The sequence below is a fragment of the Bos taurus genome, chromosome 26 (genome assembly GCF_002263795.3).
Source record: "Bos taurus isolate L1 Dominette 01449 registration number 42190680 breed Hereford chromosome 26, ARS-UCD2.0, whole genome shotgun sequence".
Taxonomy (NCBI): Eukaryota; Metazoa; Chordata; class Mammalia; order Artiodactyla; family Bovidae; genus Bos; species Bos taurus.
The window spans coordinates 4,991,678-5,011,806 of NC_037353.1; the positions used below are offsets into that span (position 1 = coordinate 4,991,678).

The 20,129-nt window shown below is 36.8% G+C and overlaps 1 protein-coding gene across 1 annotated transcript in view; it reads left to right on the forward strand.

Annotated features, from left to right (window-relative positions):
• Nucleotides 1-20,129, forward strand: part of PCDH15 (protocadherin related 15) — a 1,060,244-nt gene that overhangs the window by 482,624 nt on the left and 557,491 nt on the right. The window contains exon 4 of the mRNA XM_059881970.1: nucleotides 15,865-16,025. Coding sequence (XP_059737953.1) covers nucleotides 15,865-16,025 — 161 coding nt within the window. The remainder of the gene's footprint in view (nucleotides 1-15,864; nucleotides 16,026-20,129) is intronic.

Consider the following 20,129-nt stretch of genomic DNA (forward strand, 5'->3'; position numbering starts at 1 on the left):
CCATCTGATGCTAAGAACTGACTCCTTGGAAAAGACCCTAATGCTGGGAAAGATTAAAGGCAGGAGGAGAAGGGGACGACAGGATCAAATGGTTGGATGGGATCTCTGACTTGATGGGCATGAGTTCGAGCAAGTTCTAGGAGTTGGTGATGGACAGGGAAGCCTGGAGTGCTGCAATCCATGGGGTCGCAAATAGTAGGACACAACTGACCGACTGAACTGGACAGATTCTCAAGAATACCTGTGTGTGATAGTCACAAAATATTCAAAAGCAATATTTTTCTGCTATTTATGTGTATCTACTAAGAATTATGTATTTCATATAATGTAATATATATTGTAATATCATATATTGAAATAATCATGTAAAGATTAATGTAATTTATTGGGGTAATTCTGTGTATTAACACCAGACTTTAGTTTCTACACAGGCTAAAATTAAGGCAAAATTATTATATATATTTTAATTTTTTTCTTTGTAATCTGTTCATTTATCCTTTTTTGCTGCAACTGTTTTCTATTGCTGACTTGTATGGATAGTATATCTAGGCTCTAGACTTGCTTACACATCTTTTTATTTTATTTTTAAAAATCCCTCTTTCTTTATTCCACCTACTTCTTTCTATCCTTCTTTTCTTCCTTTTTCTTTACTTTTCTCCCATTCTAGAACATGCATTAAGCCATACTGTACAAGTTTAATACTAAAGGAATGCAACATGTTTTAGAATAGTTCTTCCCATCAAAATTGTGCAGCCTAGAAACTGAAATCTCATGCATATTGATAGGTGTATTTTTGTATATATTAATAATGAGAGTATTAAGAATTGCTCTTATGGGTTACTTGTGTCTCCAAAGCAAGAGAGCTCTTTATACTGAGAATATGATGCTAAGCTTGATGGAGAAAGGAACATGTGTGGATCACAAATGATGGCTATTGTTCTAATGTCTTGAAATAAGAAAATACAGGTTATGTTTTAAAACAAGAAGAAGAACCTAAGATTTTATTTATAAAGTTTGTAGAATACGTGAAAGAAATAAAACTTGAAAAATAGATTGACGGTGCATGTTCTGAGTGAAAGCTTCTCCTATATCCCTGTCTCCTAAAATTCACCTCTGAATCTGATATTATTTTTTTGTGCTCCATTTTGTTCAGTTCTTACTGTTTCACTACATTTCATTCAGTTTTCTGAGTCTTTCATTCTGCAAATAATGTGTTAAATGCTAAGAACTTGACAGTATGTCCTAGTGATATTATCTGTATTTTACTAGAAATATTCCTGAGAAAGAAAATTTAATCACTTAACACAGTTGTTCAAAAGATAGGCATTTCAATTTTTTAGTGTAATAATCAAGGAGACTGCTCTATTACCCCATCCAATAGTTGTATAAGTTGCCTTCTTTCACCTAGTACTTATTTACTTGTTCTAACTTCATTGTTCTAGTGTAATTAGAGCAGAGAGTTTACTCTCAATCTGCATGCAGTGAGGCTGATATTATATAGATTTTTAAATATACAGAATAAATCAGGCTTTCAGAGTGCCTGAATCTACATTCAAAAGGAAATGAGCCAAACATTTTTGTGTGTTGAAGAATAATATTCCTTAAATTATTAATGAAATTACTCTCAGAACTCAAAACTTATGTAAAGAATTTCAATCATATATTGATGATAAAAAGTTATGATATACTTGTCTTAGCTGTATTCTGGCTGGATCAGAATCTTTTTCATTTTGCAAAAGCACAATTTTTTTTAGATATCTCATTACATTTTATAAGGACACTGGGACAAGAGGAAAAACTTAGTATGCTGTCATTATTTTTATATTTTAAAAAAGTCAGTTTGGAGAACATGTGAGGTTACAGAACTACAGATGATTGATATTTTTATAAAGTTGTTAAGTTCATATAGGAAAAAGAAAAAATATCTTAATTTCCACCTTCTGATGTTTCCTCCTTCACACAGTAAGATACCATTTCAGCCTAGCCAAATGTTTTAAGATAACAATTTTAAGATAACAGCAAGATTAGAAACATACCCTGAGTCTTCACTGTTATGTTGAGGAAGTGAGAATTCCATTCGTGTCTTTTCATGCTTAGTCACATTGCCATCCATGTTGGCATTCACATTTTCTTTTTAATGAAAAGAAGTTTAGCTTTCTTTATTTGTCAGCATTCTCTCTCTCACTCTCTCTCTTTCCATATGCATTTGTATGTTTGTATACATATCAGCTGTGACACATGTATCCTCATAATCTGGTATACTTAAAACATTTCATGTTCAGGTATAGATTTAAGGCTTAGATAGAGGGAATTTTTTACTGTTATTATTAGTTTTTCATTACTGGATGAGTTATTTAGCTTGAAGGTAAAAGAGAAGGGGTTTTAAAATGGAATGGAAGCCACCGGTCCAGAGTTCTAGTGATGGACTTTTAAACTATAATGATAGCAATGATGTTCATCCATACCTCAGATGTTAAGCAGAGATAGGAGATGAGGAAAATGTGTGAAATTTAAGAGCAGTAGAGGACTGATTATCACTGAATATCTGCAAAGCAAATGAGAGAGACCCACTTACCATGTAGAATTATTTCCTAACATCTGTTAATGGACTTCTAGTTTTTTGCTCTATTGGAATTATTGTTCGAGCAAACGATGCTTAGCCTAAGGGTAAGAAACATATATTATGTATAATGTGAATAGTGTTTAGTAGCATCTTTTACTTGCTATTCTGGATTCCTGTGTGTTCCTCCTGTTAATAAAGCTAACAAATGCCAGGGTGACTCACTATGTACTTTTTTCATTCATTTTACTGATATTTTCCTCACTAAAAATTAGTGGGCTTATGTGTATCTGTGTGTTTGTGTGTGTGTGTGTGTGTGTGTGCACACTCAGTTGTGTCCAACCCTTTGTGACCACCCCTTACATATAGCATTATCTAAATGAATTTTCAAATAAAATTACTTAAATAATCATAAAGACAGCCTCTAGCTTAGTGTACAACAAAAGTATTTTAAGAATTATTTCATAAATCTTAAAATATTTCATCAGGAGTATATAAACACATTACATTTACATTTAAAGTCACTCAGTCACGTCCAACTCTTTGGGACCCCGTGGACTATACAGTCCATAGAATTCTTCAGGCCAGAATACTGGAGTGGGTAGCCTTTCCCTTCTCCAGAGGATCTTCCCAAACCAGGGATCGTGGTAGTCTATCCCTTCTCCAGGGCATCTTTTCGACCCAGGAATTGAACTGGGGCCTCCTGCATTGCAAGAGGATTCTTTACCAACTGAGCTATCAGGGAAGCCCGATATAAGCACACACATGCCTAAGTCACAATAAGTCTGGAGGAAAGATACAGAAGTATCCTTGAAACAACCTAGCACTGAGAAGGAATAATACAAACTCAAACACTCTTAGGCCCTTCTTTCTCATCAGCAGTCCTCAGTACCATTAAATATTTACCATCACACCCTCTTGTGCATAGCAGTTTTTGTTTCCTTTCTTTAAAATATAAGTTTGTTTGTTTGTTTTTTGAAAGGAGGAAACCTGAGGTTTATATTTATCCTGGAACCACATTAAAAGGAACAGACCTTTCTTTCTAGGACTAAAATTCACAAGTCTAGGACAGTTCAGTTCAGTTCAATCACTCAGTCGTGTCCAACTCTTTGCAACCCCATGGACTGCAACACACCAGGCTTCCCTGTCCATCACCAACTCCCAGAGCTTACTCGAACTCACGTCCATCAAGTCAGTGATGCCATCCAAATGTCTCATCCTCTGTTGTCCCCTTCTCCTCCCACCTTCAATCTTTCCCAGCATCAGGGTCTTTTCAAATGAGTCAGTTCTTTCGCATAAGGTGGCCAAAGTATTGGAGTTTCAGCTTCAGCCTCAGTCCTTCCAAAGAGTATTCAGAATTGATTTCCTTTAGGATGGAAAGTCTAGGACAGATGTCTCTGATTGCTAGCTCTATGGGAGATGCCCAGATGAGCCCATGAATATTGGACTAGACTATGTAATACAGCTGCTGCTGCTGCTGCTAAGTCGCTTCAGTCATATCCGACTCTGTGCAACCCCAGAGACAACAGCCCACCAGGCTCCCCTGTCCCTAGGATTCTCCAGGCAAGAACACTGGAGTGGGTTGCCATTTCCTTCTCCTGTACAACTATGAAGACGTGGGGGAGAAATATTAATCTTCGTTTAACTTTTCTTTTTTTGTCTCACCCAGTCACATCTAAACTCTTGACTCATGACTCTCATATTTAAATCTTTAGTCCAGATCTCTTTTTCCTCTTTTCTGGACCAGAAACATACATCCTAACTGCCTCTTCCACATTTTCACCCATATGTCTAATAAGCAAATGAAACAGATCTGATCAAAATGAGTTCTGGATCTTCCCACTCACTTCTGTGCCTGTTCCTCATGATATCTTTCTCACATAAGATAAAGGAAACTCCATCTTCACAATTTTTCCAGGACAAATTTTTACTAGTTGTTGTTGACTCACTGTCTCTCATGTTCAATACCCAGTTTATGAGGAAATACCATTATATATAGAACATACCCACATTGGCCCTTTGTGCTTTACTATCTTTATTGTTATCAACTTGTTCTCAGTTCAGTTCAGTTCAGTTGTTCAGTCGTGTCTGACTCTTTGTGACCCCATGAATCGTAGCACGCCAGGCCTCCCTGTCCATCACCAACTCCCAGAGTTCACTCAAACTCATGTCAATCGAGTCTGTGATGCCATCCAGCCATCTCATCTTCTGTCGTCCCCTTTTCGTCCTGCCCCCAATCCCTCCCAGCATCAGAGTCTTTTCCAATGAGTCAACTTTTCACATGAGGTGGCCAAAGTACTGGAGTTTCAGCTTTAGCATCATTCCTTCCAAAAAACACCCAGGGCTGATGTCCTTTAGAATGGACTGGTTGGATCTCCCTATGTCACTGTTATCTCTTGAACAGAATACTCCAATAAAATCACAAATAATCTTCCTGTTTCAGACCTTCGTCTGCCTCAGTCCATATTCAACACAATGGCTAAAGTTGCCCTTCTATAATATGTCAGCTTAAAACTTTCTTGTGGCTCCCAGTCTCCCTGAAAATAAAAGACAGTATCCTAAAAAATGCCTGCTTTGACTTTTTAGTCACTAGCTTACAAACTAGTTCTGCAATAAACACCAAGCACATTTCAAACTTAGTACATTTGCCTTGTGTCCTTCCACAAATTTCAAAATGTCTATAAGCTTAAAATAAACGCATTACTTATGAGAAGTACAAATCCTAATGGATTACACAGGAATTAATCTGGGGAGGGGTATGTGCTGAAGGAATGGAAAAATATAAATTATATGACTATATATGGTATGTTAGATCATTAAATACAGTGATTGAAGACATCTTCATTGCAAAAGTGATATTAGAGTACAAAGCAAATGTTGATAAAAGAGCAGGTCTTGTGTCTTTCTGGGACTGGAGATTCAAATTTGGGAGTCATAAGTCAAGAGTTTAGATGGGACTGGATGAGACCATCAAAAAAAAAAAAAAAAGGTTATACAAAGATTAAAGTCCTAGAAACAAGCATTAATGAGTGCTGCTGCTGCTGTTAACTCACTTCAGTCGTGTCTGACTCTGTGCAACCCCATAGACGGCAGCCCACCAGGCTTTCCGTCTCTGGGATTCTCCAGGCAAGAACACTGGAGTGGGTTGCCATTTCCTTCTCCAATGCATGAAAGTGAAAAGTGAAAGTCAAGTTGCTCGGTCATGTCCGACTCTGTGCGACCCCATGGACTGCAGCTTACCAGGCTCCTCTGTCCATGGGATTTTCTAGGCAAAAGTACTGGAGTGGGGTGCCATTGCCTTCTCCGATTAATGAGTAGAGTAGACCTATTCTAAGAATCAGTATAGCAAGAAGCACTTTGTATCTGTCCAAGAGTCTCTGTTAGAAATATCCTCCCACTGTGGGCTCCATGCGCACCAGAAAGAGTTACTAAATTTTATCATCTCTTTCTTTCACCTAATAATTTTATTCTTAGGTTTCAGATGGAAGACAAATTCTTTCTCATGCATATCAGAGGACATCTGTGTATATGTGTGTGTGTGTAGAACAAAGAGAGCCAAACATGGAGGAAAATCGATATATCACTGAGGTTTGAGGAAAATGATTGTGCACATACTCACTCGCATATTTATATGCACAGATAGCTTTTTCTGATTGGAGTGTAGAATTTAGCAATAGGATAAATTTACTAGTGAGTAATATTTTTCAAAAATATGTAAGGTGAATTGTGGCATAAGGATTATGAGCTACTCTTGAGAATTTTTCTGTGAAGCATGCATTTTTCATTTACTGACACAACCACGTCATATAATGGACATTCTGTCTTGAATGTGCTTTTATTAGATAAATGTCATTTTTCATCAGCTTTGAGAGCAGGGGACCTTTATGGGGTCACTCAATAAAGTTGTGTGGGGATTTGTTTAAACCTGAAAGAAAAGATTTCTTAAAGTGGAGAGAACAGCAACTTCCCTTCTAAAGTCTATAGTCTTTCCAATGGTGGAGACATATATATGGTCTGGTTCATTTTTTTATCTGCTTTTTTATAATCATATTTAATGTATAGACATATATACACTATGACCTGTTTCTTTATTTCAACTGTATCATTTTGATTGTTTGAAAATAGGATCTTGCTATATTTTGAGAGTAGTAACCTCCATTATTTTCATATGCCTGTGGATTGGATATAGTATAATTCACTAAGAGTTTATATTTTATCAGTTAGCTCAGCTGATAGAATAAACACATATTGATAAACCCTTTGACGTCAATAATATGAACTCCCATGTGTGCTATCTTCTTCACTTTACACCAGGAAGAAGTGGCCTTTCATTTATGATAAATTCTCAGTGATAGTGTGAATAAATTTGTCCCCACTTTCATTTTCTGTTTTGCATATGCACAGTATTCTCTTATTTTTCTGTTGGCTTTTGTGTATGTTATGTGCTTCTTCTATCTCAGTTTTTAAAAAGTGGTATTAAATTATAAACTATGTGGCTAGTGTTTCAAATTTAATGAAATAAGATAAAAAAGTTCAACATTCAGAAAATTAAGATCATGGCATCTGGTCCCATCACTTCATGGGAAATAGATGGGGAAACAGTGGAAACAGTGTCAGACTTTATTTTGGGGGGCTCCAAAATCACTGCAGATGGTGACTGCAGCCATGAAATTAAAAGACTCCTTGGAAGGACAGTTATGACCAACCTAGATAGCATATTAAAAAGCAGAAATATTACTTTGCCAACAAAGGTCCATCTAGTCAAGGCTATGGTTTTTCCAGTGGTCATGTATGGATGTGAGAGTTGGACTGTGAAGAAAGCTTAGCACCGAAGAATTGATGCTTTTGAACTGTGGTCTTGGAGAAGACTCTTGAGAGTTCCCTGGACAGGAAGGAGATCCAACTAGTCTATCCTAAAGGAGACCAGTCCTGGGTGTTCACTGGAAGGACTGATGCTGAGGCTGAAATTCCAATACTCTGGCCACCTCATGCGAAGAGTTGACTCATTGGAAAAGAACCTCATGCTGGGAGGGACTGGGGGCAGGAGGAGAAGGGGACAACAGAGGATGAGATGACTGGATGGCATCACTGACTCTAAGAGTTTGGGTGAACTACAGGATGTGGTGATGGACAGGGAGGCCTGGCATGCTGCGATTCACGGGGTTACAAAGAGTCAGACACGACTGAGAGATTGAGCTGAACTGAAGATGAATAATAACTTTATGTAATTCAATCTATACAAACGCCCACCCCAGTGAAAGTGAGATGAAAAGTATTATTTGTTGAGTAACTATGTGCCTTTACTTACATTCATTACTTTATTTTTCATAGCAATGCATATTGCTGATTACAAGAATCTAAGGGACTTACCTAAGATCATAGATGTAGTAAGTAGTGAGCCCAAGAGTTTGAACTTAGATTTTTTGCCTTTAGGGCTGTGTTAGCTGTATTGAAACAGAGTTTCACAACAGCATACATCTATCATTTCACAGTTTCTTTAGGCCTGGAGTCCAGGCATAGCATAGTTCAGTCCTCTACTCATGGCCTCACAAGACTATAATCAAGCTGTTGCCAAGGCTGTAGCTTCAACTAAGACTTGATTAGCTAGGGAAGTCTTTGCTTCCAAGGTAATTCAGGCTTGACAAAATTGCCTTCCTGTGGTTGTAAGACTGAAGTCTTCTGTGTCTGACTGCCTGTCAGCTGACTACCTGTCAGCTGACTACCCATAGCTCCTAAAGGCTGTCATAGCTCCTTAGTATGTGGGCTTCCCAACATGGGTAACTATTTTATCAAGGCCAGAAAGGGAAAGAGAGAAAGGCTCAACAAGATAGTCACTAGAATCTCATGTAACATAGACACATATTATACATGTAAATAGGACTTCCCATAACTTTTACCATATTCTTTCAGTTAAAAGCAAGTCACAGGTCCCACCCACACTCAGGAGAAGGGAATCACATAAATCCAGTGTTAATGAGGGTAGGATCTGTCTGCTCACTGATGAAAAGCCAAAAAGAAGAGGCCAGGTTGATGGAAAGGAGGAAAGTTTGTTTTATTTTACATGCTGGGGGTGGGGAGGTATGGTGTAGGGGAGAGTGGATGCTTTTCCAAAGGCCGACTCCCTCCACTGACAGTAAGTGGGCAAAGGTTTCTATAGATGAAGGGAAGGGGCTACAAGCAGAAACAGCACAGTCAATTCTGACAGTCGTCTTGAAAACTGGTCTTCAGTGTCTGGCCAGCATCATCTTGATTGTTGTAGGTATAGTTTCAGGGTCATTTTGTTTCCATTTTTTGATGCCAGTTCTTGAAATTGTGACAGCTTATGTCATGGCTACGGAGAAGGCAATGGCACACCACTCCAGTACTCTTGCCTGGAAAATCCCACGGATGGAGGAGCCTGGTAGGCTGCAGTCCATGGGGTCGTTAGGAGTCGGACACGACTGAGCGACTTCACTTTCACTTTTCATTTTAATGCGTTGGAGAAGGAAATGGCAACCCACTCCAGTGTTCTTGCCTGGAGAATCCCAGGGACAGGGGGAGCCTGGTGGGCTGCCGTCTCTGGGGTCGCACAGAGTCGGACACGACTGAAGTGACTTAGCAGCAGCAGCATGTCATGGCTACAGTCTGGTCATTATGTAGTTAACTTCCACCTGGTGGGGGTCTCTATCTATAAGACAGCTCACAGAATATGGCTCAAAATATTATCTACAGCCTGTGAGAAGGAGCCAGAGGTTTTTGACTATGCTTAATAACTACATTATTAGTACTTGGTCTTCTTTGACTGTTTTCCTTTGTTTCTGTGTGCTCTTATTTCTCTGATTAAGCTTATTCTTTGGCTAAAGTTTTTCCACAGACGAAACGCAGGCAGAGGACATGAGGGGAAGGATCATAGGGTCCTTCTCCATTTCACCAGGAGGCAAGTATCATGGGGGTACCTTAAGAGCCTGTCTACCATGGAGCCGTTTTAGCTTCTCTAAGCTCAGAATCCACCTTGTTTGTTCAGAATGCTTCCTCTGCCACAGTGGAGAGGAGAGGTACAATAGTAATCCCTGTCCCAAGGGATGCTAGGTTAGTATGTTCATTTCTTAAACTGGTACGCCAAGTCTGACCTGAAGTTTTATTGAACTATCCTTAACGTCAACTATCTATTCTCTTTGAGTTGTTAGTTATAAGGTCAGAGACTATACCTATATCTAGGAAAGTGTAAGTGTTAGTCGCTCAGTTGTGTCCAACTCTTTGTAACTCCATGGACTGAAGCCCGCCAGGCTTCTCTATCCTTACAGATATAATTTGGGGAAAATTAGTTCTAAGCTCAGGTAGTTTATAATTATATTGTACAATTCTCCCTGTACTTTATGCTGTTAATAGTATAATTTATACTATTCTTTTACTTTAAAGTTGTTTCCACTTTTCCCCTTTAAATATTGTCAATAAATTATAGAGCACAAAACTCCAAATAATGAGGTTACAACTCAACTGGATTTTTGCCTGTGTTTCCTATGAACTTAAAACAAAGCTAACAAAGTTCTTATACTTTCATATTTAAATTAAAACATTTGTGTATTTCCAAGATGATAGCAAGATATAGGGAAAGGAGATCTAAACTATGAATTAGTAACCTGGAATTTGGTCTTAGATATACTTCAATACTTTCATCACCTGATGTGAAGAGCCAAATCATTGGAAAAGACCCTGATGCAAGGAAAGATTGAGGGTAGGAGGAGAAGAGGGTGATAGAGGATGAGATGACATGAGTTTGGACATGAGTTTGAGCAAACTTGGGGAGATAGTGAAGGACAGGGAAGCCTGGTGTGCTGTAGTCCATGGGGTCTCAAAGAGTTGTACACAACTTAGTGACTGAACAGCAACAACAACGCATTTATTGTCTACACCACCTTGGTCAGGTTATTTTAGTGCTTGGGGAAATTTGGAAATACCAGATGATTTGCTTCATTTTTCATGTGTGTGTGTGTGTACATATGCATCATATGTATCATAAATATATAATATACATTTATATAAGAGATAGTAGGTTTTATTCAAGTTCTCAAATTCTATGATCCTATTTTTAGTTAAATAAATAAGCATGCATTCTACATAAAAGTGCATAACATTATGCATTTGCTTACTACTTTATTTACAACAGAATAGAAATACTAGCAATTGTCTAAATCAATTTCTAAGAGAAAAGTAAAGAATAGGAGGGAAACAATCCCTTTATTCTTAAAGTGTTATAGTTGTATGCCTATGTCATACTTGATATATCACCTATCACGTATCATGAAATAAAATATAAGTAAAGAAAAGGTATTATTACCTAAGTAATATGAGTGAAGTACACTTGAACAAAGCTGTCCATTTTGTAATGGTTTGTTCTTTTGAAGTAAATAAAATAATTTTTAAAAACCAACATAGTTTTGCAAAGCAGTATATGTTTTTTTTTCTGTTTTAATCACTGTTGATTTAATTGATATCATTTTCCATTTTTAGCAAACATTGCAGTGTAATTAATATATTCCTAACATTGAAACACAGTCCAATCAATATTGATAGTTTCTTTATGAAGTTGGTGGGTACACATATATTTCCTTCCTTTTACCAATTAGTTATCTAGATATGATACGAACATATGCTTAACTAAAATGTGTTTACACATTATGAATCTGTTTACAATTTATATAATTGTAAATTAAGAAATGTTAAAAATCAAAGTATGAGAATAGTCTAGGAAAGTCCAGGAAATTTTTGGCAAAGATGAGGATTTGAGCATGAGAAGAGTTTTGTTTAGCTGGGTAATCTTGGAATCTAGATTTTACTCAATAAAACTACAATAAATTTGTATTTATTGTAGTATTGTAACAAATTGTATTTTACTCAATAAAAATACAACTACACAGCGGCCATGCTTACTGTTTAATCTCACTGAAAAACTGTCTATTAGCTACAATTTCAGCTTTTTAAAAAATTGTTTTAATTAAATAATTTGGGAACTTTGTTTATGGTTTCACTTACAAGGGGTAAATGCAAGAAAAAGAAGTTCAGTTGCAGCTGAACTTCTTTCCAGTTGACTTTAACTGGAGAAAGATTGTTCTGAGAGATTTTATGCATTCATATTATTATACAACTTTGCATAATTAATTGTTTTATGGCAAGTACTGTATTCTGTGCACAGAGTGATTTTCTTATTTTAATGTTTGGAATGAGCCCAAGCAGTCAATTACTTTCTCTCTGTGTAGAACTTACTCTTTCAGCATCTTTGAATTGGGTTAATTAGAAAGGCAACAAACCCCTCTTGCCACTGCTACCTCCACAGCATTTTTAGAGACTAACCCACTTGTGTTATAACTGTCTAGTTAAAGAAGCAAATACAATTTTCATGGAAATATTAAATATCCAATTATGACTTTAGTTCCTCTAATATATAATGTATATGTGTGTATGTGTGTGTTTAGTCCCTAATAGAATCAAACATATGCTGGGGATGAGTAAAAAGTATTCAATCTAAAGATCACTATGAGTCTGAATTTGTTGAATAAGATCCTTTTCTTGCCATGAAATCTAAATTTAGCTTCTTTGAGAAAAATCAAAACTGTCTAATGTTACTAAGTGGAAAAAGCGAGTCACTCCCAAGTGAGCAGGCCTGGATGGCTCACCTATCAATCCTTGGATGGACTCTCATTCACCAGAGACAAGGAGTTATCTTTATAATTTTTTCTACAGTGTGCATTCTCTCCCTGCCTTCTAACTTCCCAGAGTGGATACTTTGCATTCAAATCTTTTGAGCCCATTTAAATTCTCCAGACAGCTTGCCACACCTATCTTAGCTTTGTAGCATGAAACGTGGATTTGGTTTATAAAAACTGCTGGAACATAAAATAAGTCATTTTGCTTTAGTTTCAAATGCTTTCTCTTGCAAGATGGAGTTAATAACATTAAGAGCAATAACCATAATTCACATTTTGCAGTTTTTGTTTTTTTTTTTCTGTACCAAGGACTGCAATCAGTACTTCACATGCATTATCTCACTTAGTCCCCGACCAACCTAACAGGCTCTTCTTTGATGCAAATTACCTTATACACCTTGTAAGAAGGGGAATGGGGCTGGTATAAGGAGGCAGTTTTATTGATTCATAAGTTATTTTATAGTATATTTCTGTTTTGATATATTCTGGGGATGACAGACGATGAGATGGCTGGATGGCATCACTGACTCGATGGATGTGAGTCTGAGTGAACTCTGGGAGTTGGTGATGGACAGGGAGGCCTGGCGTGCTGTGATTCATGGGGTCGCAAGGAGTCAGACACGACTGAGTGACTGAACTGAACTGGGCACAATTTTATCATAGTTAAAAATAAATAGCTATGTAAGAGAATCTTAATACAAAAGCTGAAAATCTACTGCAGCACCTTTATTTAATGCAACTAGAGTTTACATTAATGGCTATGATTGATACTATGCTAATATGGAGGAAGCTATGGGTACAGATGAAGAAGCTGTGAAATTGTTTTTCCAAGTTTAAAACAATAGATTAATGAAGAAAGCTTAAGTGCTCGATCAGATTTTTCAATTTCGTTGAAAAAAGTCTGTAGTTGGAAGCATTTTGTTGTTGTTTAGCCACTAAAACGTTTAGTCACTTTTAGTAAGTCACTAAACTAAAACTTAGTATTTAGTCACTAAGACTCTTTTGTGACCCCATGGACTGCAGCTTACCAGGGTTTTCTGTCCACAGGATTTCCCAGGCAAGAATACTGGAGTGGGTTGCTAATTCCTTCTCCAGGGGATCTTCCTGACCCAGGGATCAAACCCCTGTCTCCTACATTGGCAGGCAGATTCTCTTATCACCAAGCCACCAAGTCCATTTAGAAGCAAATGACTCTCAATAACTACTTTTTGAAGGAAGAAGCATAAACCCCAGTATTTAAGGCTGAAAGATTGACTATGATGCTTGGAGAAAATATCATTAAATATTTAACCATGTTAGTATTTTTACTGGGGTTGTTTAAGCTTTTGTTAGTGCTTTCAATATAAGAACACATTTTTTTTTTCCCAAGTACATGCATGTGGTGTCATAATAAAAAGTTACCTCTTCTATTTTACCCATTTTGGTTTTGTAGAGGAGGGAAACTGAAGGTGAGTGGAGTTAAGTAATCTATCCACCTTCACATGGCTAGTAAATGGTGAATCCAAGATCGGATTTTATCTCTGTCAGCTCCAAGATCTGCTTTCTTCACCTCTATGATATGAGTGTAACACTAAGTTAATTTCTTTTTTATGATTTTAACCATGCTTTATTATGCCCTCTCTTTGTGTCCCTCATAGTCTATATGTATACTAGAGAAAGAACTGCTAAAATTCTATTATGCGTTATTGAATCAAGGCATAAATGTTACTTGTTAATTGATGTACTTATTATACATTTATTTTTCTAGACAGAAAATAGAATCTTATTTAATTTGTTAATTACATATTGAAAACACAGACTGAATAACTTTTCAAAGGTTAGCTATGTGAAGCATTTGTAAAAGAGTATATATACTCAGGCACAGAACATATTTGTAGACAAAAAAATGCCACCATTGTCTGATCTGTGCTTTTGACTATCTGTAGGTTATATATTTGCCAGTTCAGTTTTTTTAAAAAAAAGAAGGATCAGTTTCACTCATATATTTAAATGTATGTGCACTAATATGTGCAAAAGTAAAAGTAAATAGAACGCCATTTAGAAAAGTGTGTGTGTGTGTGTGTGTGTGTGTGTGTGTGTGTGTATTCAAATATTCAGTTCAATTAAGTTCAGTTCAGTCACTCAGTGGTGTCCGACTCTGCAACCCCATGGACTTCAGCATGCCAGGCTTCCCTGTCCATCACCAACTCCCAGAGCCTACTCAAACTCACGTCAGTTGTGTTGGTGATGCCATCCAACCATCTCATCTTCTGACGTCTCCTTCTCCTCCCACCTTCAATCTTTCCCAGCATTAGGGTCTTTTACAGTGAGTCAGCTCTTCTCATCAGGTGGCCAAAACATTGAAGTATTTAAATATTACTTAGATATATCACTGTGAAAGAAGAATGGTGCCTCTCAGCATTCTGTAGTGAAATAAAGCTCATTGGTAATAATATGATAAACATTATAGATTATTATTACTATTATTAACATTCTAAGAAAAATCGTCAAGAGACTCTCCCTTTTGTTTATAATTATGCAATGATATAATATTTAGGCCAATTTTGTGCCTTAAGGAAATGCAACAAATGCATTTTGTATTATTATTCTTCAAGCTAGATTCAAATTTATAGATTATCTATCGATTCTTGTATACTATCCTAAAGCACTGAATTCTCTAGATAAAGCCTATTTATTCAAATGTTCTTAGGAGGGTACATTTTTATCTGCATAGTCACAACTCTTCTTTATGCCATAAGTTTAATAAAATGGATCAGCTGAAAATGATTGCTGTAAGTTATAGTGCCTTGTTTGTCGAAGGAATCATTGCAATATGAGGGGAAAAGGGGGGTTTTGAATTGCATCAGTGCTGTTTGTGTTCAACTTATAAAATATATGAACTCTTTAACAAGAGTAGGAGAGACTAGAAATCTACTCTCTTATTCACCAAATGTCTAAAATTCAGCCCACTGGAAGAATAATAAGAAAGCAAGCATTGAAATGTGACATTAAAATAGTATGTTGTTCTAGTTGAGTACTCCAGACATGCCTTAAAGAAGAACAGCTTCTCTTGTGTATCTGCACATTAGTTTTGCCTTTCACATTAAGATTTATGTTTCATGGATTTGCTGTAAGATAAAAGAGAAAAGAAGTAGTTCTCACCATGGGAGTCTCTGCTACTTCTTTATCTTTTCCTTATTCTTCCTTTCTCTTACTTTCAGGATATCTTTTTTCATATCAGAAGTCTTACTGAGTGAACTGAAGTATCAGCCTCTGTTATTATAGGCTTTTTCTTTTGTTCAGGATAAAATTCAGTGATAACTCCTGTGAGAAGTGATGGACAGGGAGGGGAACACACTGATGCTCTTAAAAGGAAACAAGAAATAGATGGTGAAACTCACCAAGTGTTTGAATCTCTGCCTTGCACCTCATCTTCTTAAAATATCATTTACAAATAGCATTACAAAGATTTTTTTTTTGCCTTTTTGAAACAGAGCATTTTCTATATCATGCCAGATAAACGTTTGAATATCTTCTGCTTTGAAACAGATATGCAAGTCAGCCAGGGTATGAGTTTATGAACCTTGTTGAAGAATGAATACATGTAGAATGTATTTTCAAATAACTTTCTTTGGTTTGCAGGTACAATTCTGGTGGATAACATGCTGATCAAAGGGACTGCTGGAGGACCAGACCCAACCATAGAACTCTCTTTAAAGGACAACGTGGATTACTGGGTATTGTTGGATCCTGTCAAACAAATGCTTTTCCTGAACAGCACAGGCAGAGTTTTGGATAGAGACGTTAGTACATTGTTTTTTTTTTTCTCTTTGCCCCTCTATTACAACTCTATTATAATTTAAATATTTGCATGTGTTTGTTAATATGTCAAATTTTCATTGTATAATTTGAGTTTATTTTCAGTGTTCGTCAACAAAAATATTTTTTTTAAAAACTCCTTGAAAGAAGAATAAGAAAAGAAGAAGGACCATCTGTCTGAGAGAACCATTGTTTCTCTTTCTGAAATCTTGGAAGTTTATCAAATATCTGAATAAGGAGAGAGCATAGTGCTCAGAATAAATGGGTGGTAACCTTGGAAAAGTAGGATAAGCCCAGCCTAATTCATGGCAAAGTTTGAGAGCACAACTAGGTATTGGCTTGAGGACAGAAAGTTCCCTTGGATTGCCAACAAGAGGCTGCTCTTACAAGCAGTAAGTGTTGGTTGAGAGGTGAGTGGCAATGTGCTTACAAAGCTGACAAAAATTAAAAGAAGCTGAGCAGAAGTTTCCTGGCAATGTCTCAGCCCCGTAATTCTCAGGCATACCTAAGTATTTAGATATTAAGAACATCTACATAACCAAAGTTAAGTGTCTTCTTTCTGAAAAAGTTGAAAAACTTGAATAGACTTAAGTAGCTCTCTAATGCAACTTTATTTTCACTCATTTGTATTCTAGTCTTGAGTGCCAAGAAAAGCATGTGTGAATATGTACATACGGGGGTGTCATAAGCAGTAATTGTACAGGACCTTGTGAAAACTCAAGAAGTACATCACATTGCCTACTCCCAAATTTCCATTCTATAAAATTCAAATGTCAGATACTCAACCTAATGAACCTGAATCATCTCCCTACAGTGTTTGGGATTTATGAGCCACTTCAAATATGATGAGGAGTATATGACTCCCTCATCTATTTCACATCTAAATTCAAACTCTTTAAGAACTTTGTGGTGAGGTGGGCAGTAATAGAACTCTCCCACCAGAATGGGTTGCCCTTGTACAGTGGGAGAGGCCCGTAATTCAGTGACTGAGCAGTTGGGGCAGATGTGGAAGGAGGTGACAAGGGGAGAATAGGAATGGATCTGTTGTGTTCAACCTAGAGGGGAAAAGTCAGCTCTGATGCTGTTCTCATTTCTACCATTGCCCTCACTCATTGTGTCCTTTAATCATAGCAACATTCTTTGCACCCCACAAATCAGAGTTTTGCCTGGGTTGCTAAGACTGTCTAAAATGGAATAAGGACAGCTGTTATCTTAGAATTTATCTTGCCTTGTCTTGTCTTATAGTCAGTCTTGCTTTTATAAAAACAATTTGAATAATGGCACAAATTGGCAAGCTGCAAGAGTCTCCCCAAGCTGTGTTACTCACAGACACCCTTCTTTTTTATATCTGGTTTCAGGTATATAACATTAGAGTTCAGCATCTGTTTACACCACAGGGTAGTCACCACCACAAGTCTAATTGTTATCCATCACCATACAATTGACTCCCTCTACTTAGTTTGCCCATTCCCACAATGCATCTTTTACTGGCTTTAATTAGGAATACTCATATCCAAGTCATATGAATTTTATAATGTAGCATGTTTGTAGAATTATAGAATATATTTGTCTAATTTAAGCCAATGTCATTTTGTATCTTGTCCCTTTTTTTAAAATTTATTATTATTATTTTTTTAATTTACAATATTATGTTGGTTTTGCCATACATCAACATGCATCTGCCACGGGTGTACACGTGTTCCCCATCCTGAACCCCCCTCCCACCTCCCTCCCCATACCATCCCTCTGGGTCATCCCAGTGCACCAGCCCCAAGTTTCCTGTATTTTGCATCGAACCTGGACTGGCGACTCGTTTCTTATATGATATTATACATATTTTAATGCCATTCTCCCAAATCATTCCCCCCCACCCCCCACAGAGTCCAAAAGACTGTTCTATACATCTGTGTCTCTTTTGCTCTCTTGCATACAGGGTTGTCATTACCATCTTTCTAAATTTCATATATATGTGTTAGTATACTGTATTGGTGTTTTTCTTTCTGGCTTACTTCACTCTGTAAAATAGGCTCCAGTTTCATCCACCTCATTAGAACTGATTCAAATGTATTCTTTTTAATGGCTGAGTAATACTCCATTGTGTATATGTACCACTGCTTTCTTATCCATTCATCTGCTGATGGACATCTAGGTTGCTTCCATGTCCTGGCTATTATAAACAGTGCTGCGATGAACATTGGGGTACACATGTCTCTTTCCCTTCTGGTTTCCTCAGTGTGTATGCCCAGCAGTGGGATTGCTGGGTCGTATGGCAGTTCTATTTCCAGTTTTTTAAGGAATCTCCACACTGTTCTCCATAGTGTCTGTACTAGTGTGCATTCCCACCAACAGTGTAAGAGGGTTCCCTTTTCTCCACATCCTCTCCAGCACTTATTGCTTGTAGACTTTTGGATCGCATTTGGCTTGTTTACTGGTAAATTACTTTCTCTTTGGAATCAGTCTGTTTGTTGTTTGTAGACCTTTTAATGATGCCCTTTCTGACCAGTGTGAGGTGGTACCTCATTGTAGTTTTGATTTGCCTTTCTCTAATAGTTAGTGATGATAAACATCTTTTTATGCCATCTATTGGCCATCTGCATGTCTTTTTGGAGAAATGTCTATGTAGGTCATCTGTCCATTTTCTGGTTGAGCTGCTTGTATTTTGTTGTTGAGTTGTATGAACTGTTTGTATATTTTAGAAATTAAATTCTTATTAGTCATGTCATTCACAAATATTTTCTCCCAGGCTTTAGACTTTTTCCTTTTGTTTATGGTTTTTCTTGCTGTAAAGAAGCTTGCAAGTTTAACTAGGTCCCATTTATTTGTTTGCTTTTATTTCTGTTGCCTTGGGAGGTTGACCTAAAAAAAGAAAAATTGGTAAGATTTATGTCAGAGAATGTTTTGCCTGTGTTCTATTCTGGGAGCTTTATAGTGTCGTGTCTTAAGAATATATGTTGGGCAAAACTAATACAATATTGTAAAGTTTAAAAATAAAATAAAATTTAAAAAAAAGAATATTTAAGTCTAAGCTGTTTTGAGTTTATCTTTGTGTATTGTGTAAGCGTGTATTCTAATTTCATTGATTTATATGTGACTTTTCAACTTTCCTAACATTGCTTGCTGAAGAGACTGCCTATCCCCATTGTATATTCTTCCCTTCTTTTCCAAAGATAATTATCCATAGGTGTGTGGGTTTGTTTCTGCTCTCTCTATTCTGTTCCATTGATCCATATGTCTGTTTTTGTGCCAATATCATGCTTTTTTGATTACTATAGCTTTTTAGTATTGTCTGAAGTCTGTGAGGGTTATGACTTCTGCTTTGTTCCTTTTCCTATGAATTGCTTTGGGTCTTTCAGTGGTTTCATATTAATTTTAGGATTATTTATTTTTGTTCTGTGAAAAATGTCTTGGGTAATTCCATAGAGATCACATTAAATCTATGGATTGCTTTGGGTATTATGGCCATTTTAACTATATTAATTCTTCTACTCTAAGGGCATGAAACAATCCAAATATCTTGACATCTCTTCTTTTAGACTCAAAGTTGGTAGGTAGACAAAGAGCTTTGACTTCTATTCCCAGCCAATATGCATTTAACTACTAAGTTTTGTACTTTTATTTCCATAGTATGTTCTGCATTTGCCAACAGCATAACTCCAGTACAAGCCCTCTTAATTCTCATTTGACTTTGGAACCATGTCCTAGTAGTTCTTACTATATTTCACAATTCAAATTGTTCCAGTTTTAGTGTCTCAAAGCAGAGTTCTGGCCTTTTCAGTAGATGAATTTTCATTGCAAACTGTTTTATTTCAGCCTTGACATTTCCTAAATTCTATCAATCTATTCCTTTTATTTAGAAACATATATTCTCAAATCCAGGAAAACTAACCTAACAACTGTTCTCTCAGCATGATCTTCCTGAGTCAAAAAGATCCACTGGAGAAGGAATAGGTTACCCACTCCAATATTCTTGGTCTTCCCTTGTGGCTCAGCTGGTAAAGAATCTGTCTGCAATAGGGAGACCTGGGTTGGACCCCAGGGTTGGGAAGATCCCCTGGAGAAGGGAAAGGCTATCCATTCTTGCCTGGAGA